Source organism: Pezoporus occidentalis, unplaced genomic scaffold (genome assembly GCF_034315485.1).
Source record: "Pezoporus occidentalis ecotype Australia unplaced genomic scaffold, CSIRO_AGI_Poc_V1 ctg19, whole genome shotgun sequence".
NCBI lineage: Eukaryota > Metazoa > Chordata > Aves > Psittaciformes > Psittacidae > Pezoporus > Pezoporus occidentalis.
Genome location: NW_026913748.1, coordinates 2,018,169 through 2,033,759, shown reverse-complemented (window position 1 = coordinate 2,033,759; position 15,591 = coordinate 2,018,169). Strand labels below are relative to the sequence as shown.

The window sequence follows — 15,591 nt, the reverse complement described above, 5'->3', positions numbered from 1 at the left end:
CATGAGTACGATTGGGATTTGCTCTGCTATTGTGTCTAATTATTCCTGATGGTTTCTCCTTCCTGTTATGAGCTTGTTTAGGGAGAAAAAGAGAGAGCAAGAAAGAGGAGAGAGGAAGGGGGATGGTGAAGATTTGCTTAAATGGCTCACATCCTTGACAGTGCACAGACCTTGACTACAGAAAATAGCTGCTATGTTTCACTGATTGCATTATGTTGTTATGGCAACTGAAGTTTTTAAAATGATGAAAAGAAATGGATGGCACATAAAAAGCTAAGTAATTAGGCTTAATGGTAGAAACAGCCCCAACAGGAATGCTATGAAGAAAAAGGAATCCATCTCTTAACTTCTTGAGTGTGCACCTTAAAAAGAGTGAGATCCCTTTCCCATGGAAGGTCCTCTCCATTCTCTCACTCTGGCCAGTCCAGTCAAGGGAACAGCTGATTAATTAAGTCTTACTCTGTGATGGAGCCGTTCATTTCCTATCTCAGCATCACTTCTTTGCCAGGGAAAGGCAGAGCAGATACTGAGAATCGTTTTCCTTCCAAGGACATTGTTTGCCTTATTTAGGTCTCACAGCTTTAAAGGAGCACTGGTGGGTTCCCTGCAATTTGTCCATCCCAAAGTTTCTCCATCAACATTCACAAACTGCAACTCACCACCTCACTCCGAAGACTTGTAATTGAAAAGCTATCATCTCCTCCATTAAAGAACACCTTGGGGTGCTGCATTCACAAACAAGTTACCATCACACAGGCTTTACCTGGGCTATTATCACAGAATCCTGGTGTGCCCCAAAGATGACACAAGAACATGTTCAATGCACAGTGAAAAATATATCTTGAGAGGCCCCTGCAATCCTAAAGCATTGACACTTGAAAAAGGACAGATGATAGACAAGGAGGGGAAGTTGCTGCACAGCAGTCTGGAAAGTGGAAGCAACCCTTGCTGGGGCAGAGATCTTTTCTATGGAGAAGGTGTACAACAGCAAACCCTCATATTCTGGCTGTCCACAAGGAACTGGAGAGCACTGGATTAAAAAAGGAAAGATGGACAACTACTGTATGTGAAGAAAGATACAGCAGTTTGGATACAGTGCTACAAAAGAAGAATATTAAGCCAATAAAAATGACAAATGTTGCATCAATATTCCTCTCTCCTTCAGTAGAAATGCCTGTAATCACACATTTATGAGTATCCATTCTGCTTGCCCTTTGCAGCTACCCTTGGCTGCCAGTTGGGAAGAGAGATATATTCTCTACCTCTGACAGTTATTACACTTTATGAAGAACAATCAAGTCACTAAAGAGTTTTCTGACAACTGATAAGGTCTAGCTATTCTTTTACAGTCCCTTCCTAACGTAAGTGGCTGAGCTGCTGAACTGGAAACACTTCTTCTTGGCTGACACTTGACATGGGAAGGCTGAGCTGTAGAACTGGAAGGGTATTTTTTGGTGTAACCTGTGCTTTTTGTTGTTTTAAAATGGGCATATTTTTCACCAATTTGACTAAGGGCTTGTCAAAGCAGGGGCCATCAGGAGCCTTCTCCTTCAAAGTGTTATAGCTGGTTACAACAAGAAAATCAAGTAGATCTGTTTGGCTAAACAACCAAAAAGTGATTCCAAACCCAAACCATTCTAGAGAAAGAGAGTGTAGCAGGATACTGAACTCATTTCATGGATGGGAAATTGAAAAGGACCAGAGCTGTGATCTTGCCAGGCCTTACGCAAGTGCTCAGCACTACTGCTGTATGTCATCCACCAAAGTCAGCTGGACTAATCCAGTAACATTGCTAAAGCACACAGTTAAATGTTTGCAGGATTAGGGACCAAGTGATCAGCCTCTCGATTCAGCATGCTGCCTCAAGCATTTCAAGCGCATGAGGAACCTCATTGAAAGCAGCTGCATTCTTGTCTTTAGGAAAGGTAGCAACTGCGGTTGATGCTAGAGCAGGCAGAGAAATCAGCTGGGCCTATTCACACACACCTGGAGCTTGGCACCTGCTGTACCACAGCCTGCCCTGGAGATTAAGGGTGGGAATTTTGAAAGCATCAAAGGTCCAAGTCATGCTGAAAATCAGCTGATTCACTGGCTTAAAGGTACATGTTAAGCTGAAATGGGGCTTTTGAAAATACAACCCAGAAGAGCCAGCACTCCCCCTTCTTAAAGCCTTCTTGCTAGCCAGCAACTGTCCTCCTTCCATCTCCCTCTGAGGACTCAGCTACTCTCTCCACCTCGCAGTAATGCAGGAGTTACCTGTGTAAGGTCCAGGCTGACCTACCGCCTTCCCTGCTCACAAACTATCACGACTGAGAGCTTTTTACCTGTTGACACAGCACTTACCTACTCAGCAAACTTACTGTATTCCTATAACTCAGCTGCAGCTTTTGGGGTTGTTTGTGCTGACATGGAAAAATACTATTAAAGTGTTGCCCCCTTCCTATTAAGCTCGCTCCAAGCCTGGTAATTGCTTTCCCTCCTGCAAGCACAGAAGCAGCAGCATACACGATTTAGCAGTGTTGAGAGTTGCCATGTGATCCTGGTCAGCTTGTGTGCTTGCCTGCATTATGTGGGTACATGTATTTTAATTCTCTAGAGGAGGAAGGGAGCAAGATTACTGAAGTGGCATCAAATCCCTGTACACAGACTGAAAAGCCAGAAGCCAGGAAGGCTTTTTAACCCTTACTGGCTGGGCCTGCATCCTCCCTGTCAGAACAGCAGCTGGAAAAATACGCATTGCTTTGTAAGTTTATTATTAGTTTATGAGTGGTAGCCCACTGCCACCTGGTCCTGAAGAGCTTGTTCTCAAACTTGGACACAAAACAATTCACGTCTGTTAGTTGTGCAGACACGGAGCACGACCGTGCCTTTGAACATGCAGAAGCAAGTCTTGGAGACAGCTCTCTAACATACACCACCCTCGTGAAGGCACAGCAGAGTTGGATGTGGGTCCCTATTCCCTACGGCAAGAAAAGACCTCAAGGAAAAGTCTGATAGAGGAAGGAGAAGTTGTTTCTGCACAGGCAATGGGCAAGAAACTAAGGTGGGCACCTGAGAGAGTGTTAATGGAATGCTGAGAATGAAAACTGAGAGGAAATTAAGGAAAAAGATGCTCCATTTGGTGTTAAAACAATGCTGAAGCCACTTAAACAGCCAAGGACAAGGGCAGGAACAACAGGGGTTGTTAACAATGCAACCTGAGATTATTTCTACTTGCTGAAGGCCCAGCCCAAAAGCTTGGTATGTGATAGCAATGTGTGGAAAGCATCTTTTTTTCCCCTGAGTATCCTGAGTTACACTCAGAATCCCAGAAAAGTCAAATGGTGTCTAGTGGGGCAGTTCTTCAGCATGTGGTTCACCCAAAGTAATATAAACCTTTCAGTGTGGCTGACACTACAGCAACAGAGGCTCTCAGCTCTCAAGGTCTGGGCCTTCTAGCCTAAGAGAAGAAAGCAGCCATTGCACAACTGCCTTTGAACTGGTGCACATATACACCATGGCATGTCAGCTTTACATCACATCACAAAAATTCTGTTCCAGGCATCTGAAAACTCAAGAACATGCAACCTTTTCAGTTTGCTGCTTCAGAATAATCCACCTATTCTAGGAAAGTATAGAGCCAGCCAACAAAAACTCAAACTACAACTGCAATCCCTCTCTTCATGTTGAAATCTTATGCCATGCATAGCTCAGCGTTGAGAACATGCCCCTCTCTCTTCAGCTCAGCCTCCATCCCGACCTGTTAATCTGCTCTCACCTTCTTTGTGAATTTGTGATGGCAAGAAATAATTATTAAGTACTACACTGAGGCCATTTTATTAGGCCACACAGCACATGCTGTAGCTATTTAAGTCATATATACTGAATTGCTTAGCAGGTTGTAAAGGTCCTGCTGCTGAAGGTTTGCTGAGAGGGCTACTGCCTATCTCTGTTATTTTAAGTATTAGCTGCATGTCGGTGTGCCTTCTGGAGATGGAAGGCAGCAATCTTTTTACCAAATGACTGTGGTTAGTCAACATATTGCTATGCAGAGTCAGTGCATTACTATGCACAGCGTAACATAGCCACAATAGGCTAGATGTCAAAAGAGAATTACAAACGGTATTTTGACCCTCACACTTGCACACCAGCAGCTTGGCAAAAACACCTGGTTTGTGCTTGTCAGCAATTCCTGTGCATAAGGGGAATTAAAGTCCTCTGAAGTAGGCTCCACCACCATTGCACTATGATGTGAACAAGGTGAATAAAACTTGCACCAGCTTAAGCACCTTTTAAGCTGAAGGTGACACTCACACAGAGACCCATATGCTGTACAGTTTAATATACAATATACACTGTATAGTTTAATTGCAAGAGAAAGGGGAAAAACCCCAAACCCTGCAAGAATTTTGTGCCAGTTAAGATGGCCAGTGATGCAGTTACTCTGTATGTTGGCACAAGAGCTGTGGTCAGTCTTTCTTGCCCAGGAAGACAGTGATTGGTGTAAGGATCCCATAGAAAATAAAGCTGGAAAGGTGTTGTTTAAGATACCAGAGCAGTCAGTGGGGAAGTGAGGATCCCTCCTGCCTCTTTGGGGTGGAAGCATCCACAAACCCACCCACCTGAAGTCCACCACTGTATTGCTTCAAGAAAGGAAGTAACGTTTTCCTTTGCTGCTGCACTCATTGCTTGGATAGGAAGTCACAATAGCCACCTCCACTGCCTTTCCTTCCACCCCTTCCTCCTGGATGCTCTGTGATGTGCCCCTTGGCAGGTCATGGAAATATCCCTCACTGCACCATCCTTCTGCATTCCTCCTGCAGGACCACATGTGCTCTTCTCCCTAGCTCCAAGCCTCAATTCCAGGGTGCACTTGTGCCTCTCTGCTTTGTGTTCAAGTTGCTGCTTTATTTTTCTCCACTTCTAAGCTTCAGAAATATTTAAGGGAGGATTTACATTTAAACCACTTGCTGAATATGTGGTCCAATTACTGTGGCTGCAGTTGCGCTGTCAGTCTGTCTGCTCGACTTTCTTGCAAGAGCAAGTAAAGAAACTTAAAAGGAATAGATTTATATGAAAAGTATCAAGTCTACTCTCTGTTGTTACTCTTCAGTGCTTTACTGGTAATGGTTAGACCTAAATTCTCCTTTCCAGAATAAATAACAGTCAGGGTATTATCTTACAGCACTGCAGTAAATGTCTCTTTGGCCTATAAAGTTTCTTTGTAAAGACTGCTGAACTGAGAGTCTAGAAATTCAAAGGTGATAAATAAACAGGGTGAAAAAAATTGTTTCCTGTTCATATAATGCTTTTTACATACATTTTTTTTTTCTAGTGTTCTATAGGACAACATATCTCATGAAAACTTTGTGGGCATCAAAACCCAGGCAAAACCAGTTTCATTCCATAAAAATGTTCCTTTCTTATTTTGAGCATTTTTTTTCCTAGTACTTGCTTACATTTTGACAGAAAAAAGCAAATCTCTTCATTAAATCAGAAAAGAGCAGTCTTCCCCTTAATTATTTAATCTCCTAACACTTTCTCCCCGTTATATAGAAGTCAAAACTTTTTGCAGCTTTGAAGCCTCCCCACATTTCACTGTCTTTGGGATATTGCCAGAAAAATCTCAGTGTAGCCTGCAAAATATACCCTTGGGTTCTGACAAACTGACTTTTTCAATCAGGAATCTGCCTCCTGAAAATCTCTGACCGTTTCTCTGAGGACAGTCCCTGCCAAGCTGTACCTGAGGTCCCTCCTCGGTGATTTTGCCCCAGGCTGGAGCTGGGGCCCAGTAGATGGCCCCCTTTGACAAGGCTGTACCGAGCGAGTCCTTCAGAGCCCACCTTGTGCCACCTCCCCAGCACCTTTACCAACAGGAGTCTGTCATTTTCAGATGGTTTCAAGAAGAAAGAATGAGCAATGTGCTGGCCTGCCTGCTTGCTCAGCTGGTATTTCATTAAGCATCCCACTTGAACAACTGAGCTCTTCAACAGCAAGAGGAAAATTCTGCCCATATCACACCAAATTATTCAGATTTTTCTTTTGCCAATAAAAAATTTGCATCCCCTGTACAACAAAAGCTCTCTCTGCTGCTCTGGTATTACAGAGAAGCTTTTCTGTTGTAGTAAATCCAAGCTGTAGGGCTCCTTTACTGCATTAGCAGTATCATATTTTATCAGCATTACCAGTCCTTCTTAAACTGAGACTTAGGAAATCTTACATCGTTGAAGGATCTACTACTTCTCACAACCACAGGTAACTCTGATCTCTCTGTGCTGAGCAATCAATAAAATAAACATTTTTAGTCTCATGGGTCAAAGAGAAATTTCTAACGCCACATGAAATAAAAGAGGGAAATCCTGTAGCAAATTCAGGAGCTGATCGAATGCCAATGAAACTAATGCAAAGATACCACTGCTATCAATAGGATGGGATCAGTCAATTAACTTTGATCTATCAAGTGCTGTATGATTTTGTAGTCTAATCTAGAAAAAACTAATATGGTTAGAATGTGACTAATAGCACATTTCAAGCTGTTCCTTATTTTTCACCCCCCACCACAGCTATTGCCCAATAGAGCAGTATTTGCATAAACATGGGCAAGACAATGAATTCTTTGCACAGTTTCGTTTTTGACTCAGATCCTGAACCTCTGGGCACTGGTTACACTAAAGCACATACTTCACTGTCACTCCCATTTTTCTGGGAGAAAAAAAAATAGGTGAGTAAGAAAACTTGGAGGTGATTTCCTAAATGTAACACACTTTCAATAAGAACGACCTCGACTTTGGCCAGGCAAAGTTCATTGGCATTAAATGCTGAGACAGCTTCCTTGACTGGAAGCTGCACTCTTGGTCCAGCTGAGAATCCAGTCTTCGATCTGCCCAGGTCAAAAGGCATTGAACAAGTTGATTTCATTCTTCCAGAGACTTTAACCAAAAATTCTCATTCTGGACATGCCGTTTTCCATCTGTGTCTCTGCCTCCAATTCTCTGCCTGGTTACATCTGCACAGGCAATTTAACTCACTCTGGAATTCCAAAAGGTGCCCAACAACAGCCTGTGTCCATGCAAAATGTCTCTATATGGCTCAGAAATTAAATCTAGCTCTTAAGCGTTGGCCTTCAAGGAATGCTGGCACCCTGGCACTCTGTATAGATTTGCCATATGGATACAAAAAGTAGCCAGGGATCTGATCCCAGGCAGGAACATGTCCTGTATATGCTTTAGTCATATCGAAGCCAGTTCATTTATGTAAGTCTGGCTCCTGGGACTACTTTCCTAACCCCTTGGCAGACCTTGCCTGAGTATTTAAATACCCCAAACTCCCAACTTGATTTCCAGACGCTTTCCAGAACTTTGTTCTGTCTGACTCCTTGGAGAGGTGCCGAGTGAAGAAACTGGTCAGATGGTAGCAAAGCAGAGGAGACAAACATTAGCTGAAGTGACGGCAGGATCCCAGCTCTTCCCTCCACCCTGCTCTGAACCCAAGATGGTATCCAGACAGTAAGCATAAGTATTTGCACATGATTTCCCAAAGCCTGGGATCAGCACCATAGGTAAACGTGCCTGCAAATAGCAACTGTGACCCTTGAGACACCTGCCCTCTTCATGCTGCCCCACCTCACCTTAATTTTCAGCATCTCTTTCATCTTGCCCTTCCTTTAAGAGCCCTGGAAGTGGGGGCTCCTCATTTATAGTCCACCTGACTTCCACACTGACCTTCATTCAACTCTTTCTGTAAACATGCTTTTTTCTCACTACCAAACTTAAGGACTATGGTATGGTTTGGGGGGGTTTAAAAGTGAAATATGTTACTCTATACTGTGATCAATTCTCCACAACAAACACTGGATTCATGGCAAGCCTGAACTTGAGAGGCACTGAGCTCTTGCTGCCCAGGGGAGTTCTCTGGTAGGAAAAAGGGGACTGGGAACCAGTGGTGGCTGTCAGGAGGCAGGTCAAAACTGCAGCCCTGGATGCCTGAATTATGTCTCTTCTTTACAGATTTTTAGCTTTTTGAGGCCAAATGAATCTCATTTGTTCTGTGCACATTTGCAGTGCTCCATTTATCACCACAGTGCAGAGATGCAGAGATACAGATGGGTATTTGCAGTGATTAAAGGAAAATCTGCCATGGAGCACATCCTAAATAAATAAACACAATTCTCTCTCAACAGTACTGGAGGGATAAGGTTAAAAAAAGTCCTAGCTCAGATACCAACATAAAGATAGTCTAATTATTCAGCTGTTTGCAAGGCTACTTCTCCACAAGTTATGAAGCAGAGTGATGTCTTGTGACTGGTATCAGATGGGAAACCAAGAGTGCTCGCATGTGATGAAAGGTGCTGAAAAAACAGTCCTGGAAAATTAGGTCCTCTCTCATCCACAGCAGATGATCAGCAGTGGCAGCGGTTCTGGGCTGCTCTATTCACTTGGGTGAGTTAATTCTCTGAGGAGAAAACTCAGCCACCATGGTCTTTATAGCCTCATCTACACCTCTCTGCAGAGTCAGTCAAAACACAACCAGTTTCTGCCACTTTTTACAATAGCTGAAGGATGTTTTGGCAGCACAATCATACCTGAGCAGCCTTCTGACACAGCCACTAATTATTTCTCAGGACCTTTTTAGGGTAAAGAGCACACATAGAAGGTGTCATTTAATAGCATTTATAGATGCCTGGATCACTCAAAAAGAGAAAAGGTAATTTTAAGCTACCTTCCTTCCAAGCCCTTCTTTTTGTCTTTGTTTTAAACAGCTTTCTGACTTAAAGATGCTAATCACCATAGGATCTTCAAAGTCTCCTTTCAATAGTCCTGTGAGACAAGGAGAACTATTATTTCCTCTTAGAGAGGAGCAGTTATGGCACAGAGAAATTACTACACTTCCCAAGGTCACACAGCAAATGTACAGCATGGTAGAGAACATCACCTAAGTCTGCGGAGTCCTCAGCTAGTATTTTAGCCCCTCCAACACACCTCCTCTTAAATGAAAGATGACCTAGGTGCCGAGACCCTACTGTAGCTCCAGGGACACTCTCCTGGGATGCTCCAGGACATCATTGCTTCTGCCTCTCTCTCCTGCACACAGAGAAGAGCAGAGAGCTGCTGCTCACCTGGTAGGTGCATGCTTCTGCTCCTCCTCTTCATCTGTGTCGCTGCTGATAGTGATGACACTCACGGCAGGGCTAGGGGTGTCAGGAATGATTATCGTCTGTCGCTGCCGCTCCCGCGTGGTGCTGCTGGCCACATCGCTCCAGCCGCACGTGACAGAGGTGCTGCAGGCAGGGCTGTTGTGCACCATGGCACAGCGGGGAGGCGTGTTCTCCTTCACTCGTTTTGAACGCTGAGGTGAGCTGATGGACTGAGAGGATGAAACTTCATAGGTGGATGCATTTCTGGAAATGGGAAAGGTTGTTAGTTAAAACTCAGTTTGCCGAAGTTGCTCGTTGCCATGGCTTTTGATTCCTGGGGTCTGATTCAGTGGCACCAATGTATGGAATCTAGGAAAACTGCAGAACTATCATAGTCCTCTTTAAAGGACAGACTTTTGCATATAATTGCATATGCATGACTTATTCATATAATTGGCTGAAAAGTAGTTCGTTTTAGTAAAAAATTCTATTTTGTTTTCCCTGGAAATTTCCAAATGAGAAACACTGCCTCCCAGGAGTCTGCACTGCAAGGTAGAGGCCGGTCACACAGCACAGACATACAAAACACGGGCAGGCTCAGTATGCCTTTCCCTTTCTAATAATCCCTTTCTCCTGTATCCTGCATGGATGCATCATGATCAGATACTTTTCGGCCAGAAAAAAACTAAAGGTAAAATTAGAATTTGTTGTGGAAAACATCAGCCATTTATAAGGAAAACTGCTTTTCTCAGTTGAAAATTTAATTTTCTGTTTAAGAATCTTTTCAATAAAGATTTCCTGCTCAATGCTTCATCCTCTCGGGTAGAGGAGCCCCACGGATGGGTACATGTAGATGGGAGGACATATACTCAGTTTCATTTCATTCCCACCTGAGGCAACAGATACAGCATATATAAATCAGCAAGAAAAGAACAATCTTTTTATTATGCAAGAGAAAAACATTCTCAAGCCCTGTTTTATTTCCCAGCCTTCCTACTTCTGCTTCCCTGCCTTATAGCTGGAAAGGGCCCATTAGATCAGGGATCTGAACACAGAACCTGTCCACCAAACAGTGCAGCACAGGTCTGCAGATGGGATATTTACCAAAGCACACTTACTAAAGCCCTTTCCACTAATTTCCTACATTTTCTTTCTTCCTTATATTTCTTTTTTCTGCTTATTACAGAACATTCGCAGACTCAAAAATGCAAAAAGCCCCTAAGTTCTGGTTTTGTTCTACAGCGGGGCTGAAGCCTGGGCTGCACGTTCAGCTCGGCCTGAAAGCTAACAAAAGGAATAGGTGACATCCATCAAAAGGAAGTCACTCTGGTCCTATCACACTATACCAACTTACACAGGCTCTTTTGCATAACAAATAGCTGCACGGTAGCATTTGCAGTGCTTTTTGAATACCAATGAGCAGCATGGAGTACCCTACTCTCCAAAGGAGCATGCTCCTCATTTGGCTACAAAAGCATCACTATTAATGAAGGTGTAGAAACCCTTTGCTCTGAAAGTGTCCAATTCCTCCTGGATGCTGCCGCCCTCCCCCTGAAGAGGGAAGGGAGAGGGGAAGCCCTGCGCAGGCACACTGGTTGCAACAGGCACTCTCTTTTGCTGCCTTGCTGTGGATGTAGCTGCCTCTCTACACCAGGAATGGACTAAAACAGCTGGAGCCCACCCAAAGTAAATGCAACATTTGGGAGCAGATAAACGGGAAGGATTTAAATAGTGGCCTCTTAACTAGAGTCAAATTGGTTGTGAACTCAGACCTCCTCTGGCTCCACTCCAGTCCCCCAGTAAAATCACAAGCTCCTCTGTTTCTGCCAGTGCACAAGGGGTGACCCATTTTGGTTCCTCCTTTGCACTGTTTTGAACTTTTTAAAGAAATGTGACAATTTCAGAGCCCAGAGGACTTTCCCCAGAACAACTACACATACATCTTAAACAGCCTTGTCCTCTGGCCAAGATTACAGTGCTGTGGTGGGCACTGCAATCATCCTACCATTTGTGAGCTGTGCCACATAATACAGTATTAACCAAAAACCCAGTCTCCTATGAGAGTTGGTATATTTAGGTGTCTAAAGACTGTCCCTGTATGAGATATGCTTAAAAAATGCTCCCTGATTTATGCTGCCGTGATTCTAAAAAGGCCAGTGCCGGTATTTGTTGCTGAAGAGCACTGCTGAACATAGGTGCCAACCATCTATGTTAGGAGCTAGAGCGCTGGAAGGTGGCCTAGAGCCACCCCAGTCCACCACACTGCATGGCATCAAGCTCAAAAGATAGGTCATCATCCCATTGTTTTTGAAAGGGCAGATCTCACATGCACACGTGAGCGCATGTTCCTGAAGATGCACCACCCTGTGGAAATGGAGACACTGCACCTCAGGAAGTGCTTCTTCAAGATGATGTGGGAAGAAAACATGTGGTGACTAGGCACTGAGCGATGCTGACCTGAGAATATAATTACTTCTTTAATTATGGTGACTGCAAGGCCTTGAGTAATCTCAGCTGCATAATGAGACATATGAACAGGTCCTCAGTGTCCCATCCTGCATCCCCTTCCAGCCACTAACTCCTCCACAAAATGATGCTCACTGGGTATTGAATGTGCCTGACTGCCTCTTACCCCCTCCTCTCTCCTGACCTGGGTATATATGGAAGTGAAGCAGCAAAGAGCCCAAAGTCACAAAGTGCTGTCTAATCATTTGTGGGCCATGGAACACACTATTTTGCCTCACAGATGTCAGCAAACATCCCCCTCATCAGCACTGCTTCATTGCAGGGCTGCATTCAGAACCACCCAGGTACACCAGGTGGTGACTGGGAGCCGTGGCACTCACCGGGGTGCCGACTGGTGCTGCTTGCTCTTCCTGGCAGAGGTGGTGGCAGTGGGCGGCTGGCGCATGACATGTGCAACACCCACGTTGACGGGCTGTGCTGCAGGGAGGGTGACGTGGCTGGCTAACAGCGCGGGCTGCTGCATGATGGGGTTGTAGTGGCTGCCATGAGTGTGGCTGTTCCTGCAAAGTGGGGAGACACGCACACATTTGACATGCCTCTTTCACAGGCTCCCATTGCCTTCACCAAGGCTCCCTTCTCCAGGGGACTCCTTGGCTCCCAGCCTCCCCTGGATGGAGCGTTTCCCCCATGGAAGTGGCTGAATGGAGTGGCATGGGCACAGCACTCCAAGAATGGGGAATGAGGAAGCTGCTCATAGCTCTTAAGACAGGTGGGCTGCCCTTCTCCCCCTGGTTCTGCAGCCTCCCAAGACCCCACCCCTCCCACCTCCTCCAGCACTGCTGGGTACTTCAGGGAGACTCCACGCGCCTCCAGTTTACCTCCAGTCTGTCAGTGGTTGGGTGCCTGCCATGGATTCTGGGATGACGGTGGCATGCTGGACAGAAGTGTGGGTGGCCACCCCAGTCAGCTGCTGCCAGGCCGGAGGGAGCAGGATCTGTTGAGTACCACTGGGCCATGCTTGCTGTCAGATAGAGGGAAAACAATTTCTTAACAAGAGGCGTCATACACTGAGTGTGAGTGGTGGTCCATGCTCAGCTGGAGCTCTTAGTAACAATCATGGTCATACTACCTAGCTCTTACCACATTTTAGTCAGAGATGACAAATACTGCTAGGAGTCACTGTAAAAGCAGTAAAATTTATCAATATAGAGAGTGCAAAGAAGCGGTGGGAAATACCCTTGCCATCCAAAGCACCAGCTGTGTTTTAAACCAGGAATGGGAGGGATTGAATTCGGCCAGCATTTCAATCCAAACATCAAACTCTTTAGTACCTTTTAATTTTGACTCTCCAGATCAACTGGGCACCATGGTCCCATTGTTATTTCCCCCCTCCTACAGCCAATTTTCCTTCCCACCCCAACATGACCTAAAGGAACCTAAAGGATCTAAAAATGAGAATTAACTTTTCAAGGATCAGAAAAGGGACCAGGGGGCTGGTGCCCCCCTTCCAGGGGTAGAAATCTCTGCCCTGTGAGTTAAGCCATCACTATGCTATGCAACCATCCCTCCAGCTACGCTGCCACAGGCATGATTCAGGTGGTCCTGCTCTGGTGACTCCACACCTGAGTCAGATGACTATTTTTTCAACTTGGGAAACTTTCTTTCCTATGTGTTGTCTGAAGGCAGCTGCGGCAGCTTCTCACTGCCTGGGCTGGTGAATGCAGGGCTCTCCTTAGTCCCAGCCAGTACTACTATATTGGGCCCCTATTGTGTTATCCCATAGCTCTAAGGAGGCTGAATTTTAGAGGGGAGGCTTCTTGCAGGCATGCATTTGTCCCCATCTCTATCCTCTCAAGAATCCTGATTCCCTCATATCCCCCAGAAAAAAAAAAAAAAAAAAAAACAAACAAAAAAAGCACCATCCCCCTCCAAAAAACCTAGCTTTTCCCAGTTTGGCTCCAAAGTTTGTCTGCCTTCTAATGTTCTATGTTGCTGAGGTAGATGAAAAGACTGCTCAGTGAGGCCTCCCAGCAACATTTGCAATCTGCAAAGGATGGACCATCACAGGGCTACAGAGAGCTGTTCATCTAAGGACCCATAACTATGGACTGGTGCTGCTTGGAGCAGATAGGAAGGGGAGGCAAAGACACAAAAAGATCAGGGAGGAAAAAAGCTTTTTTCTCCTTTTTCTTTTTTTCCCCAGCTTTGATTTAAAAGAGGAGACTGAACTACTGTTGCAGTCAGTCTCATGGGACTACCTGGATTTACTTGCAGAGAAAACTGCTTCCTCCCTTTTCAGGAAAGAAAACTGAACAAATCTAAGCTCCCTTTATGACTGCAGTGCATAAATTCAGATGCAGCATCAGGGTCCAGGCACAAATTCCTCACTTATTAGGTTAAGGACCACTGAATCATTTAATCTGCAGATAAGACTTGTCTAGGCTGATCCACTAGCACAGTGTGCTGTGCTTAAACACAGGAGGTTCGTGTCAGCAGCCGCAACCTGTTCTCAGTTATTGCATTACTGTGAAATTGTGCTGCTGCTGCACTGGCCCATGCATCAGGAAGTGGCAGGTCCCCCAGTGTGACGAAGGCTTGTGCTTCCTACATAAAGCAAGAACGACTAACGGAGTAAGTGTGTTTGTTCTGAAAGCCGGTGGCAGGACATCAGTGGGAAGAAGTGTTGTTGGGAAGGAGTTAAAAGAAGAGAAAATCAAGAATTCAGGGCATTATGCAAGGACAGGGGACAGTTCTGGGACACGTCATGGAAGCCTGCCAGGAAACTGTACAGATTTGTCTCTTTCGAGATCTGAAGCTGCAGAGAGTTATTAGCAAAGACAGGATCAGCCTCCTCTCACTGGTCTCTGCATATGGTATGTGGACCACACTTGCTTGAGAGCATGAAAACAGACCCAGAAAAGTTACAAATTAACTTTTTTTATAGAGTTACTTTAGCCACTAGCTCTGTCTTGAAGACTGCTTGCTCTGTCTAGCTCCATGCTACAGGCTGCAGACACACAGCTGCCAGAGATGATGCTCAAAATCCATCCCTGCCTCTGCCTGCGACCCCTCCAACTTCTCTCCCTCCTCTAGGACTGCTAGTCTTAAACAAAACGCACAGGGAGAGCTGGACACTGGCTGTGCTGGGATGCAGTAAGGCTTTGCCAGCCACAGCCATCCTGATGTGGGCAAGCACAGTGACCTGCGCTGTGTGCTGGGCAGGGGAAAAAGCGTGATGGCACTAACACAGTGCTGGGAGCACAAACGGCAGCATCATGCCTGATCAGGGGGACAAATAAGTAGGGTGGAAAACAAGAAGTGGGCTCGGGAGGCACTAAGCTTTCCGCTGGGGACAGTCCCTCTAGTAGCTGGAGCAGTCACACGGTCCGATCTGAAGAGCATTAGATAAGCAGCTGTGCGTGAGGAATAGCTCTCTGCTGGGAGAGAGACACACAGCCGCTCAGAGATCAGATGTGACTACAATGCATTACAAAGAAGCTGTGTTTTTCCATTCAGGAAACTGGAATTGGGTACAGATTTGTTTATCAGACCAGCTGCTCAGCCCGTACTGAGTGAGGCCCACGGACACCAGATGCCACCAGCATCCATCAGAGCTCCTTGCCATCAGAGCAGCAGCTAGCATTTCTCACTGCATGAAACAGGCAGATACATCAACAGGCAGACTACTTCTGTTCTATTAAATAAATAAATATCTATGCAAGTGAGGAGCATTTCTCAGAAACAGCTTCAATTCCGTTGTGGAAGTGACAGTGAATAAAACATCAGCAGAAATCACAAGAGGAGCAGCCCATGAAATGGGAATTCACATAGCAGGGGCAGCACAGAATCTGGTAGCAAAGCTTGTCCTGAACAATCCCTCCCACAGATTGTGTGGTGACCCCAACAATAATACCTCAAGAAGAAAGAGGGAGCCAGAGGTCCTGAGATCTTTCAGGATCCTGCTGTCTTTGGGATGTTTCAGACCTGACTCTCACCCCTTCTAGCCCCATGTA

General features: G+C 45.3%; 1 protein-coding gene across 9 annotated transcripts in view; it reads right to left on the bottom strand.

The window, feature by feature from the left end:
* HIPK2 (homeodomain interacting protein kinase 2) overlaps positions 1–15,591 on the bottom strand; it is a 138,258-nt gene that overhangs the window by 14,906 nt on the left and 107,761 nt on the right. For all 9 annotated transcript variants that reach the window (XM_062616392.1, XM_062616396.1, XM_062616397.1 and 6 more), the window contains 3 exons: positions 12,457–12,599; positions 11,959–12,138; positions 9,095–9,376 (listed from right to left, as the gene is read on the bottom strand). In XM_062616392.1, coding sequence (XP_062472376.1) covers positions 9,095–9,376; positions 11,959–12,138; positions 12,457–12,599 — 605 coding nt within the window. The remainder of the gene's footprint in view (positions 1–9,094; positions 9,377–11,958; positions 12,139–12,456; positions 12,600–15,591) is intronic.